The 18,852-nt window shown below is 39.3% G+C and overlaps 1 protein-coding gene across 1 annotated transcript in view; it reads right to left on the bottom strand.

The window, feature by feature from the left end:
- LOC136881318 (ATP-binding cassette sub-family C member 10) overlaps window positions 1–8,563 on the bottom strand; it is a 146,842-nt gene extending 138,279 nt beyond the window's left edge. The window contains exons 1-3 of the mRNA XM_067154131.2: window positions 7,671–8,563; window positions 2,898–3,164; window positions 398–682 (exon numbers count right to left, since the gene is read on the bottom strand). Coding sequence (XP_067010232.2) covers window positions 398–682; window positions 2,898–3,164; window positions 7,671–8,361 — 1,243 coding nt within the window. The 5' untranslated portion in view covers window positions 8,362–8,563. The remainder of the gene's footprint in view (window positions 1–397; window positions 683–2,897; window positions 3,165–7,670) is intronic.
- Between the last annotated feature and the right edge of the window lie 10,289 nt (window positions 8,564–18,852).

Below are 18,852 nucleotides of genomic sequence, written 5' to 3'. Positions count from 1 at the left end.
CGCTTAAGTGCGGCCAGTATCCAGTATTTGGGAGATAGTGGGTTTGAACACCACTGTCAGCAGCCCTGAAGATGGTTTTCCATGGTTTCCCAGTTTCACACCAGGCTGTACCTTAATTAAGGCCACGGCCGCTTCCTTCCCACTCCTAGCCCTTTCCTGTCGCATCGTCGCAATAAGAGCTATCTGTGTCAGTGCGACGTAAAGCAACTTGCAAAAAAACAGTGCTATGCAGCCATTAGCAGAGAAGTAAAGACATGTCTCCATACACTTACACTTGAACTTCTTTACAAGAATATCAGAGCTTTGAAAGAAAGTTAATGAAATGCAAAGTAAATTTGAATCTATATCACATAATGTTGTACATTAAGACTGTAGAGATAATTTTAAAAATACCTACCAATTAAAGAGACAGCGAATAGTCCACTGGCATACATATAACCATCCTGTATCGCCTCAGACTTGGTCTCGATGAAAGTGACCAGTCTGTGTAAAAGGATGGGACCGAAGAATCCAGCAATATCAGCTATCAGTTTCAGGATCCCAATTCCATAGAACTGAGCTCCAAAACATGAGTGTAGAGCTCTGAGTAACGACACTGGACGGGAATATTCCTTTGTCCTGTAAGTAACATCTGGAACATCCTGTTCACCAGTAGACCCATTGATGCTACCATACCATTCAACTAGAAGGAAAGTATTAAATATACAAACAATGAAAGCAATTCATTTTTCTCCCTTATCTTCAAGAGCAGTACAACTAGCTTAAAAACCATGCATGAATGACTATTCATAAATAATCAATGATACAACATTCAATATATCACTTCTGCAAAGATTATTCTGATGTATCTGTGAGCGAAGCCAAAATGAACATTACTAAGAAGTGAAATAAAAATAAGGACCTAAAGTAATAATAGTACAAAGTACAAAAAAGTGGATGAGTCCAATGTTTCCAGACAGGACTCCTCATCCAAAATTTAGGATGAATCTGCTAAAATACTTTGCATATGCAATAAATGCATTTTTTAAAAGTAAAATTTCTCCCAATTACATGAGCATTTTGCTGCTTAAGAACTCATATATAGGGTGGTCAGAAACAACATGAACCAGGTGTATAAGCATTAGACAGTTGGTCATACTGGTAAATAATTTGAAAAAAAAAAATTGATATCTTGCGTAGTTGTCATTTTATCAGCTGCTGAAGTTAGCCAATCAGATCACTTCCAGTGAGTTTTGTCAGGAGGTGCTGCTAAATCTGCTCTTGGCTTAAGACTGGCTTGACAGCACCACTTTACAAGTAAAGTAAAGCGCAAAGTATTGAATAGGTGGTTGTATTAAGTTATCCTTGAGATTTTATGCCTATTGGCAGCACCAATCGAAGAAAAATCTTTGCCAGAGGAGGGATTTGAACACGAACCTCTGAGCTGATGGGATCGCGCCATAACAAATGCGCTGCGGTGACACTGGCTGAAACCCTCCATGTGTTTTTTAAAATGTTGAATTCCTGGCATCAACAGCTGCTAGGAGATCGGTCATTTACAGAAATGTTTGTTAAGAAGCCATATGACATGCACACTTGGACTCACATTGAAAAGCAAGCCTTCTTTGTTGGTGCTCTGAGGGTGGGTGCTGCTGGATTCTGGACAATGTTCATGACAGGCTCCATTCCTTATGGTTTATGCTAAGACCATGGCATCACTGATGCTAAGACGGTGGCCTTTCAGACCTTACTTGATATTCTTTAGCCAGGTTTTCTTTGGGGCCGGATCCTCCATAGGGTTAGTCGCTTTTGTGGCCCTTCAGACCTTCCTTGATGTTCTTTAGCTAGGTTTTCTTTGGGGCCGTTCACCGGATCCTCCACAGTGTTAGTCGTTTTTGCCAAAGGAGTTGGTGCAGTAGTCGGGTGGTGTTCATTCTACAAACATAACCGAACCATTGCAATCTCTGCTTTTGAATCTGTTCTTTGATGGGTGCCTGGTGGTAGCACCTTTCATGAATGACTGTTTTGAACATGGTAGCATATAGAAATCCGCAGTATCTGACGTAGGCACCACATTTGGAATATCTCAAGGTTGTTGAGGTCTGTTTGAGGAGTGCCCATATTTCAGACCCATACAGGATTATTGGAAGGGTAGTGTATGCAAGAAAGATATTCTTCTTCTTCTTCTTCTCATCCTCCTCCTCCTCACACACCATTTTATTGACGAAATTGCTATGGCTGTCTATCGAATTCTGATGTGGATATGTGCTGAGGATGCCACTTTCATTTCTTGGACTATCTATGGCATCTGATGATGGAACAATTGGAGATCCAACCAACCTTTAGGCTGAGGACTCGACATATATCATCATCCTGGTGCAACCCTTTTAAGCCAGACTCTCTGATGAGAGTGGATGGCATCTGCTGTGTAGGGCCTACAGTAAAATGTATGTTAATGTAGCGGGGGGTTTATGTGTCGAGTATAAATTGCAGAATGATTGGTGACGTCACAAATGTCCAGTCTCTGAACTAGAAATACAATCACATGAATCGATCCCGGAATGCCTACATGTGAAGAACAAGACACTGACCAGTCAGCCATGAGGCCGGAGAATGCAGAGAATAAAAGGACTTAAATGATCTTGCACATTTAAACTGATTGTTGCCAAAGAATATAAAACCCCAAGTGTAACTTAATATGAAAATTATGTATCTCAAGATAGCAGTCCAAAATCATACAACAAATTAAACAAAATCCCATGACAATTGGCAACACTCTTCAAGACTTTGATATGATATGTCTATGGGCTGTAAAAAACCTTTAAAAAGGTAAACCAAGCTTGAATATCATTTAGGATAGTCCATCCTTAAGTACAATAGAAAAATACTAAAAAGGAAAACACAGCACAAAGACTCACCTTTCCTGTCTTCACGATACCTCCTCTTCCTAAAAGAACCCATAGCTTGCTCCAGCTGGTTACACAAGTACGGTGGAGTCAAATTAATAGGAAGATCATATAGATCATCAGGCTGCTCTAACTTCCTTTTCATTCCCTTTTCCATTAGGGGACTAACCCAAAAGAAGAAGAGTTTAGAAGTGAATGACACGCCTTCCATTGCCATGCCGAGGTAAAGAGGGTCTCGTTCTTCTCTGAAGCGGCTGTAAGAATTCACCCTCGGTGAACCTGGATAAGTAATTTAGACACCTTTTACAATTCAGTACTGAAATACATATTGTATGCCCACTTTTTAGTGATAGACTTTTGTACTCGGCTGAGGAGTAAGGAGGGAGCACTGCCGGTTCCGGTAATACTGCCAACTGAATGGAAATGAAATCTGAATTGAATCGATAATATGATCGATCGATTTGAAGTTTCTAAACCTTTATTATCTTACGCCAACAACTGTGTCACACAAACAATATATAGGCCTAATACTATATAACATTTTTCGATGCGAAACGTGTTCCTAGCATGAATTTTATAGTTTGGCTTTGCTGTGTAAATAACAACAGTACGAGTACGTAAAATGTACGCCAGATGTCGCACAGCGATCATAAGTGATTCTTAGTTTGTGTTTCAAAGGATGCCAAAACGAATCTCGAAGATAACCGAAGTCGACCGATTCAGCACTAGGGTATAAATCTATCGCTACAAAGTGCGCAGATAATATAAACAATAGTATTGACAGAATTTAAAATGACTCAAATATCTCCCAGTCTTATCAGTATACCAGACTAGAATGTTTAACCTTTAATGTTTTATCTTGGTGAAAGTTCCCTGAATAATTTTTAAAAATTGTATAGAATGGTATTAGTTCAACAAGCCCTATCCTATATATGTCCCTTTCTCTGACTAGATAAGAAAGACATCATAATCAAGGCTGTGAATAAAGAGGACAAGCAGTTGTTTTTGTTGATGATGTGATGTTAAGAAGAGAGACAGAATCCGAGATACAGGCAAAGTTAGATCTGGAAGAGTTTGAAAAGATGAGATTAAGAATTAACAGAAATAAAATAACTGGCTTAGCAATGAGCAGGAAAACTGAAACAGTCCACCTTAAAGTAAGTCAAGATGCCACAGGCAGCATTAACAAGTTCAAATATTAAATTTTAGGCAGCTATGTCTCGTCTGGTAACACCATCAGACAAGAAATCAGCGCTCTAATACAAACTGCTTCACAACTCTACCACTCTGTATGTCACCTTCTCTAGGATGGATCTATTCCCTATTCCTTGAAAGTCACACAGTAAAAGCCATGTGTGGTTCCTGTTGAGGGAACTACCTCGATAAGACCAATTAGTAAACTTTAAGCCTTAGAAATGATGTTACTCTGCTCCTGCCTTCAGAAGCCAACAAACAACTTGGAGTGGAAAGGAGCTTGTGAACAAAGAATTGAATAGATTTAAGTGGTGGTGATGATGATGCTTGTTGTTTTAAGGGGCCTAACCTCTACGTCATCGGCCCAGATTTAAGTGGTATGACCATATGAAAGGAATGGCTCCTGACAGGACAGAACTCCAAGAATATACTTTAATCAGATTGTCCCAGTAAAAAGACTGTGAGGAAGACTTGTCTGGGAAAAGCAAGTATGGACAGACTTTGCAAAGAGAGATAGGCCTACACAATGGTAACAAAAGTGTAACAGCAACTACAGCTGGACAGAACAAATTAGAAAAGGCTAATGTATACCCAGCTCAGTAGAGCAGAAAAAGGATGTTGAATAAAGGAAAAAAGCTAGAAGTACTTCTAGTTTATGTTCAGAACTAGCTGATGTACCTGTGTTTCGCTACGGAATTCTACACTGTATACAGAATTCTAGGTTAGGTAGTACACAGGTTGAGAGTAAGATTTGTAGCTCTTAACGTTACCCCAGAAACGTGACTGGGAATCTCCATATGTATTTTCTCGTGTGAAAACTGGGTTAGGGAATTTTCACTGTAATGGTAGGTCTTCTTGCCTACCATCAGTCACAATCAAATTGTGGAGTTTTCATTATAATGACAGACACTCACTTTCCACCTGCCTTTTTACATCCTCAGTGGTTTTCCCAACTGATATCAACATAGGTAATTACTATGACATTAGTACGAATGTTGCGATTAAAAGTAATGCTATCATATGAAATACTCGATCAAATGAAAAACCACACATTTTCTCACTTTTAACGAACAGTACTATGCTGTCGATCTAACAGTCCAAAGCCCCAGAGCTTGAATGACCACGCACACTGCTCGTTCCAATCAGCGCCTCAGAGTAGGGATGGAATAGCTGGAATACTATGATGGACCAGTGTGTTACGTACCAGCAGTATCCGAAAATATATGAACCAGACGAATGGCATGCTATTTCCCCGCCAATATTCAGGCAGCCTGTTATACTCGCTACGCAGCAGTAAAACCCCCTATCAGAGATAAAAGAGAAAAAGAATTTAATTTGTTTTACGTCACACCGACACAGATAGGTCTTATGGTGATGATGGGATGGGAAAGGCCAGGAATGGGAAGGAACCGGCTGTGGCCTTAATTAAGGTACAACCCCAGCATTTGCCTGATGTGAAAATGGGAAACAATAGAAAACCGTCTTCAGGGCTGCCAACAGTGGGGTTCGAACCCACTATCTCCTGGGTGCAAGCTCACAGCTGCGCACCCTAACCGCACAGCCAAATTGCCAGGTGAGGAGAAAAAGAACATGGCCAACTCGCCCGGTCGTACCGAGTGTAACAGCCTGCCTGAATATTGGTGGGAAGTGGCTGGGGAGTTAGATAACTTTCTTCTTTAGCATGCCATTCCACTGGTTCATAAATTTTCTGATACTACTGGTATGGAACACACTGGTTCATCATAGCATTCGAGCTATTCAATCCCTACTCTGAGGCACTGATTGGAATGAGCAGTGTGCATATTTAATGGAATAATGGCAGAGTAATGTTCATGGCAGTCTACAGCCTGGTCATTCCAGCTCTGGAACATTGGATTGTTAGATCAGCACCATAGTACTGTTCGTTAAAAGTGAAATAATGTGCAGTTTTTCATTTGATCAAGTATTTTATTTGATAACATTGCTTTTAATCGCTACATTCTTACTGACGTTTTTGTAATGACCTATGTTGACTTCAGTTAGGAAAACCACAAAGTCAGTCTTTCTGAGAATCTAATAGCGATGCACGGGTACATCAGCTAGTCAATAATAAAATGAATGAATGTAAGAAATATGTCGAATGCAGTGTACAGCAGCCTACCCTAAGAGATCTTGACCAATGGTTCTGTGTAAATGGTCTAATGTTAACATGACAAAACTTCAAAATTGTGCAGAACAAAAACACACTTGACAAATTATTAAATAATACAATACTCTGGTCAAATCCACGAAACTACTAGGGCTAATTGTTGATGAAAACTCAGGGATGGTGTGACCATATTCAGTTTGACAGTAGGAAGCCGAACGCTGCTTACTTGTTTAGCTCAGATCCCATGCATGAAAACTAAAAATGATAGCATAACAGGTATTTTCATTCAGTTATGCCATGTCTCTCTGGGGTAATGTCACAGGATGAGAATCTATCTGTCTTTAAAAACTAGAAATATTAATTTTTTCATCACAGTATTTCTATGACATATTTATGTATATCTATGACAATCGTGAGGACTATGCTAGCAGCAAAACTGATCACAGCTGTAACACAAGACATAGAAATACATTAAAATATAAGATGCACAGATTCTCACTGTAAGAAAAATGTCCACATTAAATGGGGATAAATATATAACTGCCAATATAATATAAAAACATTAACAACGGGCAGGTATTTAGGAATAAAATAAAACACCTTGTTCAGAAGGCATATTGTTCTGTAAAAGAGTATTCAGAAGATGAATTTAAGTAGAAGCACATTACTGTATTCACTGTTGTCATTATTAGTTATAAGTTAATATGTTTATCAGCACTGAGTCACAAATTGTAAATGTACTGTGACAATAACCTCTATGCTGTTCTGGAACTTATTTTCACTGGATTGAATTTTACTCTTCTCTCCTCTTGTCACTGCCAAGGTCTCCAATACATACGTCAATACAGGCATATAGTACATCTTGTACAGAAATTCCTCACACTTCCCCAGTACCTCCTTCTTCCAAAGGTATCACTGACAAACGTGAAACAATTACATACCCGAGAGCTGACTACTGGCACAAAATTTGTTTGTATGAAAGGGGAATTATAGGCCCTAAAAAATTTAAGGTATTTTAAAACATCACCTAAATTGATCAAATTGGAGGAAATTAACAGGCCAACATCACACCTGAGCTCATTTATCTTTGGCAATATAATCCTCTTGGCTGACTCCCAGACAGCTTTCTAAATTATCTAATAAAAAAATTAGAAGTACAGGTAATAACTTTTTCTTCTTTCCCTGATGATAATTTTTCTCTCTTCCTGATAAAGCTCATTTAAAGACATTTGGTGTATTAAGAAAAGTAAGAAGCTTGGGATTTACAAAAGCTGAATGGGAGGCTAATATTCCACCTTCTAATATCAGCAGCTAAGTCTCCCACAAATGAATGACCGACATCTACCAGAACACCACGTAGGAAATCTAAATTCTTCAGAAAAGCTACTGTTCATATAATGAACTGAATGCACAGGAACTAAAGGAAGATAAATAAAAATGAACATTAGCATAACATTTCTTACCTAATAAAGACTGTCGTTCAGAGCTCTGCAAACTTGCATCATGGTATGCCTCTGAGTCACCATGCATTCCACTTGAAAGCAGGGTGATAGCATAGATACTTTGAAAGACCACAGCTGAAATGCTACATCCATAGAGTATTGCCATGTACTGAGCAGCAGAATCAGGCAAACTACGATATGACGTATAGTACGTTCTAAGAGAGATCACTTCCATCACAAAAGTTAATATCCATAAGATGTATATGAATACAGATCCTCGTTGATGGGAGACCAAGTGATGTTTCATTGTAAAAATGTAGCAGAGGTGAACTGACCATGTAAAACATTCTGCAACAGATACTAAATAATCCACAGCATACAAAGATGAGGGAACTGTAGAGATGGCTACACATATTCTTATCACTGGTATTGCTGCTAACATAGAAGTTGCCAATTTCCGAAAGAACAGATACCAAACTCTCTGTTCATTTCTGACAACGTAACTGCTCTTTCTACCACAATAGTACGCCGATACTAGAGACAACAATACCAAAACCGGCATTCGAAGACAAAGTTCCTGAAAACATAACCCTAAGTTATGTTCTTTCCCAGACCATAATTTAAAACCATCAGGTCCACACATAACTTTCCAGTCCCAATGCCACAATTCATCGCTGTCAATTTCTTTCTCCATGATAATATAACGTTGCATTACAAATTACGAATTCTAGGTTAGAGTGCGTTTTTCAGAGGCACCCCAGAAACAACACTGACAAAGCAATTACTTTCTCCTTCATATGCGCGGCCGTGCAGCGTAAACGATTTTCATCATTATGTACACTAAAGCAACACGTGACAGTCGGCAACTTTTATGACTGTAGAATCTGTCAGATCCGTATGGTATGCTGTTTTTGTTTCGTTACACTCAAGGCAAAAGAAAAAAAAAAGTAGATCAGGTGCACCAACTAGTGAAATTTCCCTTCTAAGTCGATGCAGAGATTTAAGATACTTTACTTTATTTGTTGGTAACAAAAAGTCTCATCAACCTCTGCCTCGTAATAGGGACAATACAGTTCATACTTTTCTTAAGGCGACACAATAATTACATTTCATATACAATAGCTTTTTCTGTAAAGTGACAAGTACATTTTTGGATAACTAAGACTCTAAGACATACTTTTTTTTTTTAACATGTTAGTATCATACTCTTTGATCTTATAGAGCATTTAATCTCCAGTCTATTTACTGCGAGGACAGCGAAGGCGATACACAGGATGAAGAAATATTGACGGAAAAGCGTACCATCATGGGATTCTACATTGTACATGAATGCCCGTAACAATCGAAAATGTATTGCCGAGTTTCCGCGTCGTCATTATTTCAGTAGGTTGTGGCAACACTGTAACATAAACAGCAAGGGCAATTCAACGCCCTGAGATCGACAAGCAGAAAGAAATTGAAGCTTTTATGGCTGTGTTATAACTGTGAACAAGACTTCATCGTATATAAATCAGGAAAGAGCATGCGAAAAGAACTGGAAGACATGCGAACTGATTTTAAGAGAGACATGACGATGCTCTTGCAAAACTGATAGAAGAGTGTCATAAGCAGAACTTACTAGAATACGCAATACTTCCATAACGGAACCTGACAAAATCCGGAAAACAACCAACTACAAATAACATTTCCAAGAATACAACCGCTCACCCGAGAACCTGAAAACTTACCCTTATAATCACCAAAACACAGACTATTTCAGCAAGGACACACGAGATTCAGATCTAATTGAAGAACACGAGGAGGAGAAAGAAAACATGGATAGCTTCACCCAATCAGAACGGAGAAGACGGCAGCGATTTATACTAGGGTCTTCGGTTGAAGGAAACAACACTATTCAAGCAGGAGAGAGAATGGCATGGCTCTATGTAGGAAGACTAGCAAAACAAGTCGCAACTGAAAAACTCCAAAGCTACCTCTACAAAAAAGGAATAACTAACAATATCGAATGTGAAGAACTGATTACTAGAGGATTAAATAAAGCCTTCAAGATAGGTTTCCCGATGGCACACCTCAGGGAAACTGAAAGCAAATTCCTGGCCTCAAGGAGTGGTAGTAAGACTTTTTTTGTTTCTCACGCCGTTATTCAAACGGACAGAACCAGGGAATCAACCTGGTCTCACATCTGTAATGAAACCTCGCCAATGAACATAAAGAGAATAATACAAGAACGTAAAACGAATCACCCCAAAGGATCGGTGAGAATATTATTATGGAATTCTGAAGGAATTAGAAATACCATCCGACTCGTCCCAGAAGACCTCCTACAGACATATGACGTAGTGATACTAACTGAAACTTTCCTCACATCAGAATGGAGCCACGAAAAATGTTATTCCGTACACTCTTTTGCGAAACAAGGAGATCGAGGAAGGCCTAAAGGCAGTATAACTGTTCTTCTAAAATCCAAACTAGCTCCCTGTAAAGTGATTCTAAGAATAGACAATATTCTAACTGTGGAAACAAAACCATGTAAAATTATAGGTAGGTACTTACCGGTACTTTCAACCAGAATATAAGGAAGAGGACATAATACACGAACTAGCAGCCGCCTTCCATATGTTATCCAGTACAGGCACTGTCATACTAGCCGTAGATCTGAACTGCAGAATCGATTTAGAGTAAACAAAAACAAAAGCAGTAATAAATTATATAAATGCGGAAGGTCTAACTTTTATCAATGAACGCGGCAAAAATGTTTATATAGGTGTGAACAGCGCCAGTACAATAGATCTAGTCTTTAGCAATGCAAGTATAGCTCAACAAAACATCATCATGAACGTAGTCGTGAGAAAACATCTGCCTGTGGATACTACTGTAAATCTGCCAAGCATTCAACAAGCGAATGCCCAAAAGGAAAAGATAAAATTCAGCAGAAGAATAGACACAGATGCAATTGCCCACATCAACACGCATTTTATACAGCAGGAAATACGGATGGGGAAGTTGGACTCGGCAATAGCAAAGATAACACCGTCGACATTTCTCGACCAAAATGGATGAAAAATCTGTGGTTCAATAAAAAATGCACCCAAGCGAAGAAAGTGGCCTTAATAGCACTACACAGAGCAATAAAACAACCCACTGCTATTCATTTACAGCGTTTCAACGATGCCAGGAAACAATACAAAGAAAACGTGAAAAGCGCAAAAGAAGAATTTAAAAAAAAAGGGAAGAACAGAAGATGATAAAACAATCAACAGAGAAATGGCACAAGGCACTATACTCAAAGCGTCATTTCCTGAAAGTTATACCATTGAATGTATGGGAAGACCATTTAAAAAAAGTCCTTCAGGCATGTGAAACACGACCAAAAGCAACAAATAATATGGAAGTGCATTTTGAACCTTTCACTCGAACAGAAATAGATAAAGCAATAAAGAACACTCAGATTAATAAAGCATGTGGACCAGATGGGATTTACTATGAACATATCAAAAGCACGGCACCATACTTTTTAGACCTATGGACGGACATATTTAACGAATGCCTGAAACAAGGTACAGTGCCAAAAATCTTGCGTTAATCCATGCTGAAGCTGTTACCTATATAAAGGTAAAGGAGATATTGAAGATCCAAATGCATTCAGGGGCATAGCATTGGAATGCACAGCCTTCAAAATCCTAACGAGTCTCCTGACTTGTATAAGATGATAGAGAAATTCATCCCTGAAGAGCAATTCAGGTTCACCAAGGGCAAATCGACTTTACATGCTGTGAAATGTTTTATGGACGAAATTGAGGAAGCCCTGAGGTATCCGAGAGGAAAGCTCCATGTGACTTTCATGGACTATACCAAGGCATTTGACCTTATAAGCAGGTCCATGATAATAGAAAAGCTGGAAGGGTACATAGGGGAAAACTACATCACAAGAATTATTAGGAATATACTTGGACATAACCTGGTACAGATAGATGACAGTGTTGACCGATCCAGACCACTAGAACAGAAAAATGGCGTGTTACAAGGAGATCCACTTAGCCCACTATTGTTCAATACATCAAAGCTGATGTCAAAATACTGGCCTATGGCGACGACATGATTCTTATGTCACCTGACATAACAGAACTTCAAGAAGGCCTTGACCAACTGGAAAAGTGGGCCACCAGAAATGAACTACAACTTAACGAAAAGAAAACCGTGACAATGAGATTCAGGAAAGGAGGCAGGTCAGCAGCCAATTGCCAGATCACATACAAGAATGAGCCACTAGCAATATCATCCCATACTTTAAACATCTAGGGGTCACATTGCAGACTTATGGAACTGTTTTCACGATGCATTTTAAAGAAAGAAAAACAGCTGCAACCTTAGCCATGACTACTGTAGAAAATCTACCAAAGATCTCGCTGGCAACAGCAATGGAAATATTTAAATTGAAAATTACCCCCGTAATAACATATGGCATGGCATTAATTTGGAAGCATCTTACCAAAAGCAATCTAGTAGATATAGCAAAAATTAAAGCCAAATTCTTAAAAAATAAAATCTTTATGTGTATCATACTTTTATTGTTATCAATACTTCATATTCAGCAACTTATTTCTCAACAAGAAGCTTATTGAAAACAAGCATGTTTATCAGCAGTATAATGGACAGAGGATGAGCACAAGTACCTATAAAACAAGAACAGAACCCCATATACCACTGAACATAACGTCCTTCCGCATATTTGTGGCCCAACAATGCACTTTTGCACTTGTACTGGAGCTTAAAGCAAAAGTAATAATGTCCATCCATTGAACTGTAGGTAATAGGGAACCTAGTTGGTCTTGCCTACACCTGCAGTTCAATGTGTCCATCAAATACAAAGAAGAAGAAGAAGTAGTTTATCACGCCTCACTAGATCATGACTTCGTTTTATATTTCGAAGAGAAACTCATATGATTGCCAAAGTTATGCTTGCCAACATGTTATCCTTAGCTTTTTGCTAACTTCAATTTCCTAGTACTCGTAAATTTCTTCAATCTCTCTTTGCTTCCACAACCATTCCTGGCGTCATCTATTTCTAACCTGCATGCCCTTCTTAATCTCTTTCTCTGTTATGATACAGAGGGTCTTCCTTTACAATTCTTACCACATTTGAGGTATACTCAACCGGACAAAAATTGGCCATCACAGAAGATGACTCTTTCCAAATCCTCTTCTTTGAAATAGGGTTATGCAGGTGGTAGGTTTCCAGGTATACTTTTCGACCACCAGCATTTTACAGTTTACAGATATCATTGCATTTCGCGAATGTATAAAATGAAATATATCTTTGTCGCCCAGTTTTGTGCGGTTGACTGTACGTGTAGTACTTGTTTTCACACTCTTGGACAACCGCTTTAAACCCACTTCATAGGCTGTTTACATTAATTTTCTTCCAATCATAATTACTTTTTTTTTAAATTCTCTCTCATGTCTCTCCTATCAACCATACAACTAACCCCATGGCACTACAGCCTTGACGGGCCTTGGCCTACCAAGCGACTACTGCTCACCCCAAAGGTCTGCAGATTAATCAACCATATAGCACAGCAGTAAAATCCTACTTTTACAACCTTCCTTTCTATCACATTTATTTTTAACCACAACAGCTTCTTGATTGCTTATACTATCTAACTCTTCAGTTTTTCTGTAAAGTTCATCTAGTTTTATTGGCACTGCGTCTAAAATAATATTCTTTCTAGTTTTCCCCATAGGTTGGGGCGGTTGAATACATCCATGGTATCTCCTGCTTGTTGGAAAAGGAAACTAAAAGCGCGCCCAGGAGCTTTCGTCTTGGGTGTGGGTGTGGGAGTTAGTGACCATGGTTCCCCTAGCTGAGTCTGGCATTGCTTCCACTTGCGTCAGCTTCCTTGCCTTCATTTTTCCTATCCGACCTCCTTTGGACAACTTTTGTTCTTTTGTGACCGCCCCTGACTTTTAACAGGTTTCGAGGTCTAAGGAGTATTTCATATTCACACCTTTGTGTCCCTTCCTTTTTTATTTCTTTGCCCATATCTTCATTTTTTGAAGTGTCAGAACTCTTCCATTTTCCCCCCTCTCTGATTAGTGTTAATAGAAGATGATTGCCCAGTTGTACTTCCATTGACATGGAGGTGATCACTGTTTTAAGAGGAAGTACAACTGGGTAACCTTTGTCTATTGACACTTAATAAGAAGAATGATGGTAGATGTATGATCTTTCAAAGAATGAGGATTTAGTTAATGATAAGGCCTAAGCAGTTTTTTTTATTTTCACACAGTTCTTTGCTTTCTTTTGTAAATGTCTTTATTCTTCGAAGAGTCATGTCATCTTGGATTTTTTTTATTAGTATTAAGATTGCTGATTTGTACTTCCTTTTAAAATAGCAATCACCACCACCAGAAATCCTCATTTTAAAGTAATATTTGCTTGGGCTTGATAATGTAATAGTTTAGCACTACTTCATGATCATCCCTTGGACAACTCTTATCCATCCCTGCGGAGACACAGGCATTTTGAGGTGTGCAGGGTGTGGCAATGATAAGGCTGAATCTGGTAAAAAAGAAAACCTACAACCTGTTTTCCAGTCATTGACTGGGTCAGAGATGGATGATGCGGCAAGGATGGGAATTGTGCTGGGTGCCGAGGCCTGTCATACTCCTCTGGAGCAATGATTAATGACTGACAGATGAAATGAAATGCAGTTGTAAAAATTCAATTTCATTGATATTGAAGAGTGTTGCTGGAATGAAAGACGACAAGGAAAACCAGAGTATCTGGAGAAAAGCCTGTCCCACCTCCGCTTTGTCCAGCACAAATCTCACATGGAGTGATAGGGATTTGAACCATGGAACCCAGCGGTGAGAGGCTGACGCACTGCCGCCTGAGCCACGGAGGCTTACCAAGGCTGAATCTGGTAAAGGTTGCTGTTATAAGGGGTGGAGACTCTCGTATTTTCCCATTTTCTAATGGCCATGGTTTTTTTCACCCCTTTGAGAAAGTGGAAGTTTTCCTTGTTTGATTTGTATAAGTGTCTGATAAATTATTTGATTTTCTCCTTTAGCAGCAATCACCATTTTATAATATAAGTATTAAGGCTGAGAGCTCAAGGAAGTCTTTTATTTTTGCCTTTTATGTTCTTCCCTTTGTTTACCTCTGGAGGTCAGAACTCTTTCCATTACTACTTCAGTCATTAAGATACCAGTGTTACTGGCTCCAAAGTTGAACAGGATTGATATTATGATTTTGGGCTGTGTAAGAAATTGTTTCAAGAAATTCATTTTTGGGTCGGTAAACAATATTCTATAATCTATCAGCTTCATTTGTCCATATTGATAGTTTGAACACACAAGTATAAAGAATGAGAGTTTTCCACCTAATCAATACTTTATTATATAAAGTGTCTAAAATATTTCAATCACATTAAAACACAGTACCGGTTTCGACCTGTTAATTAGGTCATCGTCAGCTGCTGAAGAACTTGCTTATTCAATAACAATTGTACAATGTAAAACATTACTTAGACTAAACATGAATGCCACATATTCCAATAAAATATAAAATATAATGCTACATACAACAGGGTACAGTCCTTGAAGTCTAAAAAGTCTTTGACATCGTTGTGTCACATGAATGCCACACATTTCATTAAAATATTATGTTATAATGTTAAAATCAGGGTACAGTTCTTAAAGTCTATAAAGAGTCTCTGACATCCTTGTGTCAAGTTTAACTATCTTGTGCTGTAATACCAACATTACATCCAACGGTTGTACAAGGTAAATTCAAAAGTGCATTGTTGGGCTGCAAATATGCGGAAGGACGTTATGTTCAGTAGTATATGGGGTTCCGTTCTTGTTGTATAGGTACTTATGCTCATCCTCAGTCCATTATTCTGCTGATAAACAGGCTTGTTTTTACTAAGCTTCTTGTTGAGATATAAGTTGTTGTACCGAAGTATTGATATCAATAAAAGTAAGTGTGAGTGCTCCCCTCTAGCTCTCAGGGAAAGGAAAAATTTGAATGTGGTCAGGTGTTTTTCTTTCAAGAAAATGATTTAAAAATCAATATTACATAGAAGTGGTAGGGGATACCATGTGTGGTATTCTACCGTGGAATACACGTCGCCATTCGTCTTCCAAAATATAAAAAATACTACATACCCCCAAGTCTAGCCCCCCCCCCCCCCGCCCCGTACAAACTGTCCTATGGGCGCCCATGCTTCTAGTATACGGGGCTAGAATAAATTTGTTACTTTCACTGACTTGTCTCAGTCTCATCCTTGGCTTTGGTGAAATGAAATTGACTGAGGTATGAGCTTATGCAGCCAGTCCCTGTTATGAATGATCTGAAAGTGTCGTTAATAGGGTTGGCTGGTGTGCGCATTTCAGTGGGGTTGGCATACTGATCTGTAAAAGAATCCTCTGGATCGGTAAGGAAAGCAATGGGAAACTATCTTATTCCTCATTTCCCTAGTATGCCTCTTCAGTAAATACCAGGCTATCTATAACAGCTGTTCGCAGGGCTGTTGAGCATCAAACCAGCCTTTGGGCTGAATACCCAACATACATACCTTAGAGCCATTTCCAAAAGTTCTAGGATGTTTACCGAGCGAGTTGGCCATACAGTTAGGCGTGCAACAGTGAACTTGCATTCGGGAGATAGTGGGTTCAAACCCCATCTTCATTATTCCTGAAGATGGTTTTCTGTGGTTTCCCATTTTCTCACCAGGCAAATGTTGGCCACTTCCTTCCCACTCCTTGCCCTTTTCTACCTCATTGTCACCATAACACCTATCTATGTCAGTGCGATGTAAAGCAGATTGTAAAAACAAAACTGGATGTTTCAAGAAAAGACTCCTGGGGCCGATGACCTCCATGTTAGGCCCCTTTAAACAACAAGCATCATCATCATCATCAGAAAAGACTCCAATACCCTATATAATCTGCATGAAATTTTGATGTGATGGTAGTGTAATTACAATGTTTAGCTAGTAGTAAGTCATTGTAATACTCAGTCTTCTTCTGCTACATCCATTCCCTTTTCCAGATTCTCTCCAAGTAGTAGCGCCTGTACTACTGCCAGCCGAAACTTGTAGGCCTCTCCTAACATGGAGAACAGATGCCTATTCTAGATATTTGTTTGGTGTACAGAGCTCTTTTCAGATGGTATAATTATTGTTTAAAATTTCAAAGTTAATTTAAGACACCCTTTCCTAATAACTGTTTGCCTGGTCTAAAAATGGGAAATGAAGGAAAACCATCTCCAGGACTGCCTGCGATGGGGTTCGAATCTACCATCTCCTGAATGCAAGTGCAGAAATAATTGTTAATGTAATATCTTCAACTTTGGCCTTAAGTTGACATCTAATGTAGTGTTTGTTAGAGCAGGATTTCTGCCAGATAAAAGAAATCTAAATCTTTAGAAAGGATTGAACCTCTCCCCAAAGAGAAAAAATATCTACATCAGCGGAACTTTTGTTAGCCGTTTAGTTGTTGTTGAGCATTCAGTCTGAAGGCTGGCTTGAACCTCAACAACTTTGCATCAGCTGTCACAGATGAAAAATGAGGACTGGGGTAGTTCCCCGTTGCTTTCCTCATCGAGCCAGACATTGCTATTAATATCAGTATGCCAAACCCCCTGAAATGCACACACCAACTGATACCATTCTTAACAAGGACTGGCTGCCTAGAGGGACTGGATACACTTTTTTTTTTATCGGGGTGAGGAGGAATGCAGATTTGTAAGGAGGAGATGGTAAGTGTTGGAGAACATACTGTACCACTTCTCCTTCTTTCTTCTTTCACTTATATGACCGCACAGGATCACTTTAGTCAGTCCATTATCCAAGTCTCTTCGAAGGGACTGTTCGGGCCTTGCAGTCCTCTCAGTACTTTTTTATATGTTCTGATCTTCGTGCCCATTCTGGTGTTGAAAATATTTGTTTTGCGAGTGTGAAGCAGATGTTTGTGTCCTGGATTCTTTTGTTTAATTTTATCTTGTCTGTAGTGTCTTATGGTGTTAGGCCAAGTTTGTTCAGTACCTCTCTTATTTCTCTGATCCATCCACATCCTGTTGTATTTTTTGAGTCGAGATTATAATATACCAGTAGTTTCTGAAGACTTGAATCCTGCATTCTCATTATGTATCTTAAGAATCCCAGTTCCTCACCCCCTGTGGGTGGGGACAGTACAATAACACACATGGTATCTCCTGCCTGTCGTAAGAGGTGAATAAAAGGGGCTCCAGGGTCTCTTAACTACAGAGCTTGGGTGGGCGACCATGGGGCCCTTAGCTGAGTCCTGGCATTGCTTCCACTTACTTGAGCCAGGCTCTTCACTTTCATCTACCCTATCTGACCTCCCTTGGTCAACTGTTGTTCTTTTTTCTGACCATGACAATATTAGGTTGCAAGGCCTAGGGTAGGGGTAAGGGTTATTCTGCCCAAAGGCAGGTCCGAACCTCCGCAGAGGTGTTCCTGAGCCGAAGTTTACGTACGGTAGGGTGTCCAGTTCCTTTCCGCTCCTCCATTCCCTTACCCCCCACCAACAGTGTGTGGCAACCCATCCAACTCCTGACCATGCCCAATATTGCTTAACTTTGGAGATCTCACGGGATCCGGTGTTTCAACACGGCTACGGCCGTTGGCCAAGGCCTAGGGAGTCTTTCATTTTTTTGCCCTTCATGGCCCTGGACTTTCTTTGGCCAATGCTTTCACTTTTCAAAGTGTCAGATCCCTTCCCTTTTTGTCTCTCTGATTAGTGTTACCGTATATAGAGGACGGTTGCCTAGTTGTTCTTCCTTTTAAAACAATAATCACCACTACCACCTCACCACAGGCATATAAGTTCTCACAACACAACTCGCTCATTTAGTGGTGAGTTATGTCTCCTATCACATGGCCATAAATATAAGACAGCACTACTAGCAGTGGTGGCTGTACTTTTTTAATAACAATTTTTTAATCTGTACCGTAAAATGGGGTGAATGGAAACAGTGGGGTGAATAGAAACAAAAACCAGGAAAGTTTAGTAATTTACTGTAAATAATACTGTAATTGTTGCAATTTAAAATTTGTTGGATATGTTTGTGAAATAACATATACTGAAGAGAAATTCATGTTTCAAAGGCGTGTCCACAATGTTTTGTGGAAGCCATTGTCAAGTAAAGTGGAGCCAAATTACCACCAGGAAAATG

This window comes from Anabrus simplex, chromosome 9, assembly GCF_040414725.1.
Source record: "Anabrus simplex isolate iqAnaSimp1 chromosome 9, ASM4041472v1, whole genome shotgun sequence".
In the NCBI taxonomy this organism is placed as follows: domain Eukaryota; kingdom Metazoa; phylum Arthropoda; class Insecta; order Orthoptera; family Tettigoniidae; genus Anabrus; species Anabrus simplex.
This window is presented reverse-complemented; position numbering and strand designations above follow the sequence as displayed.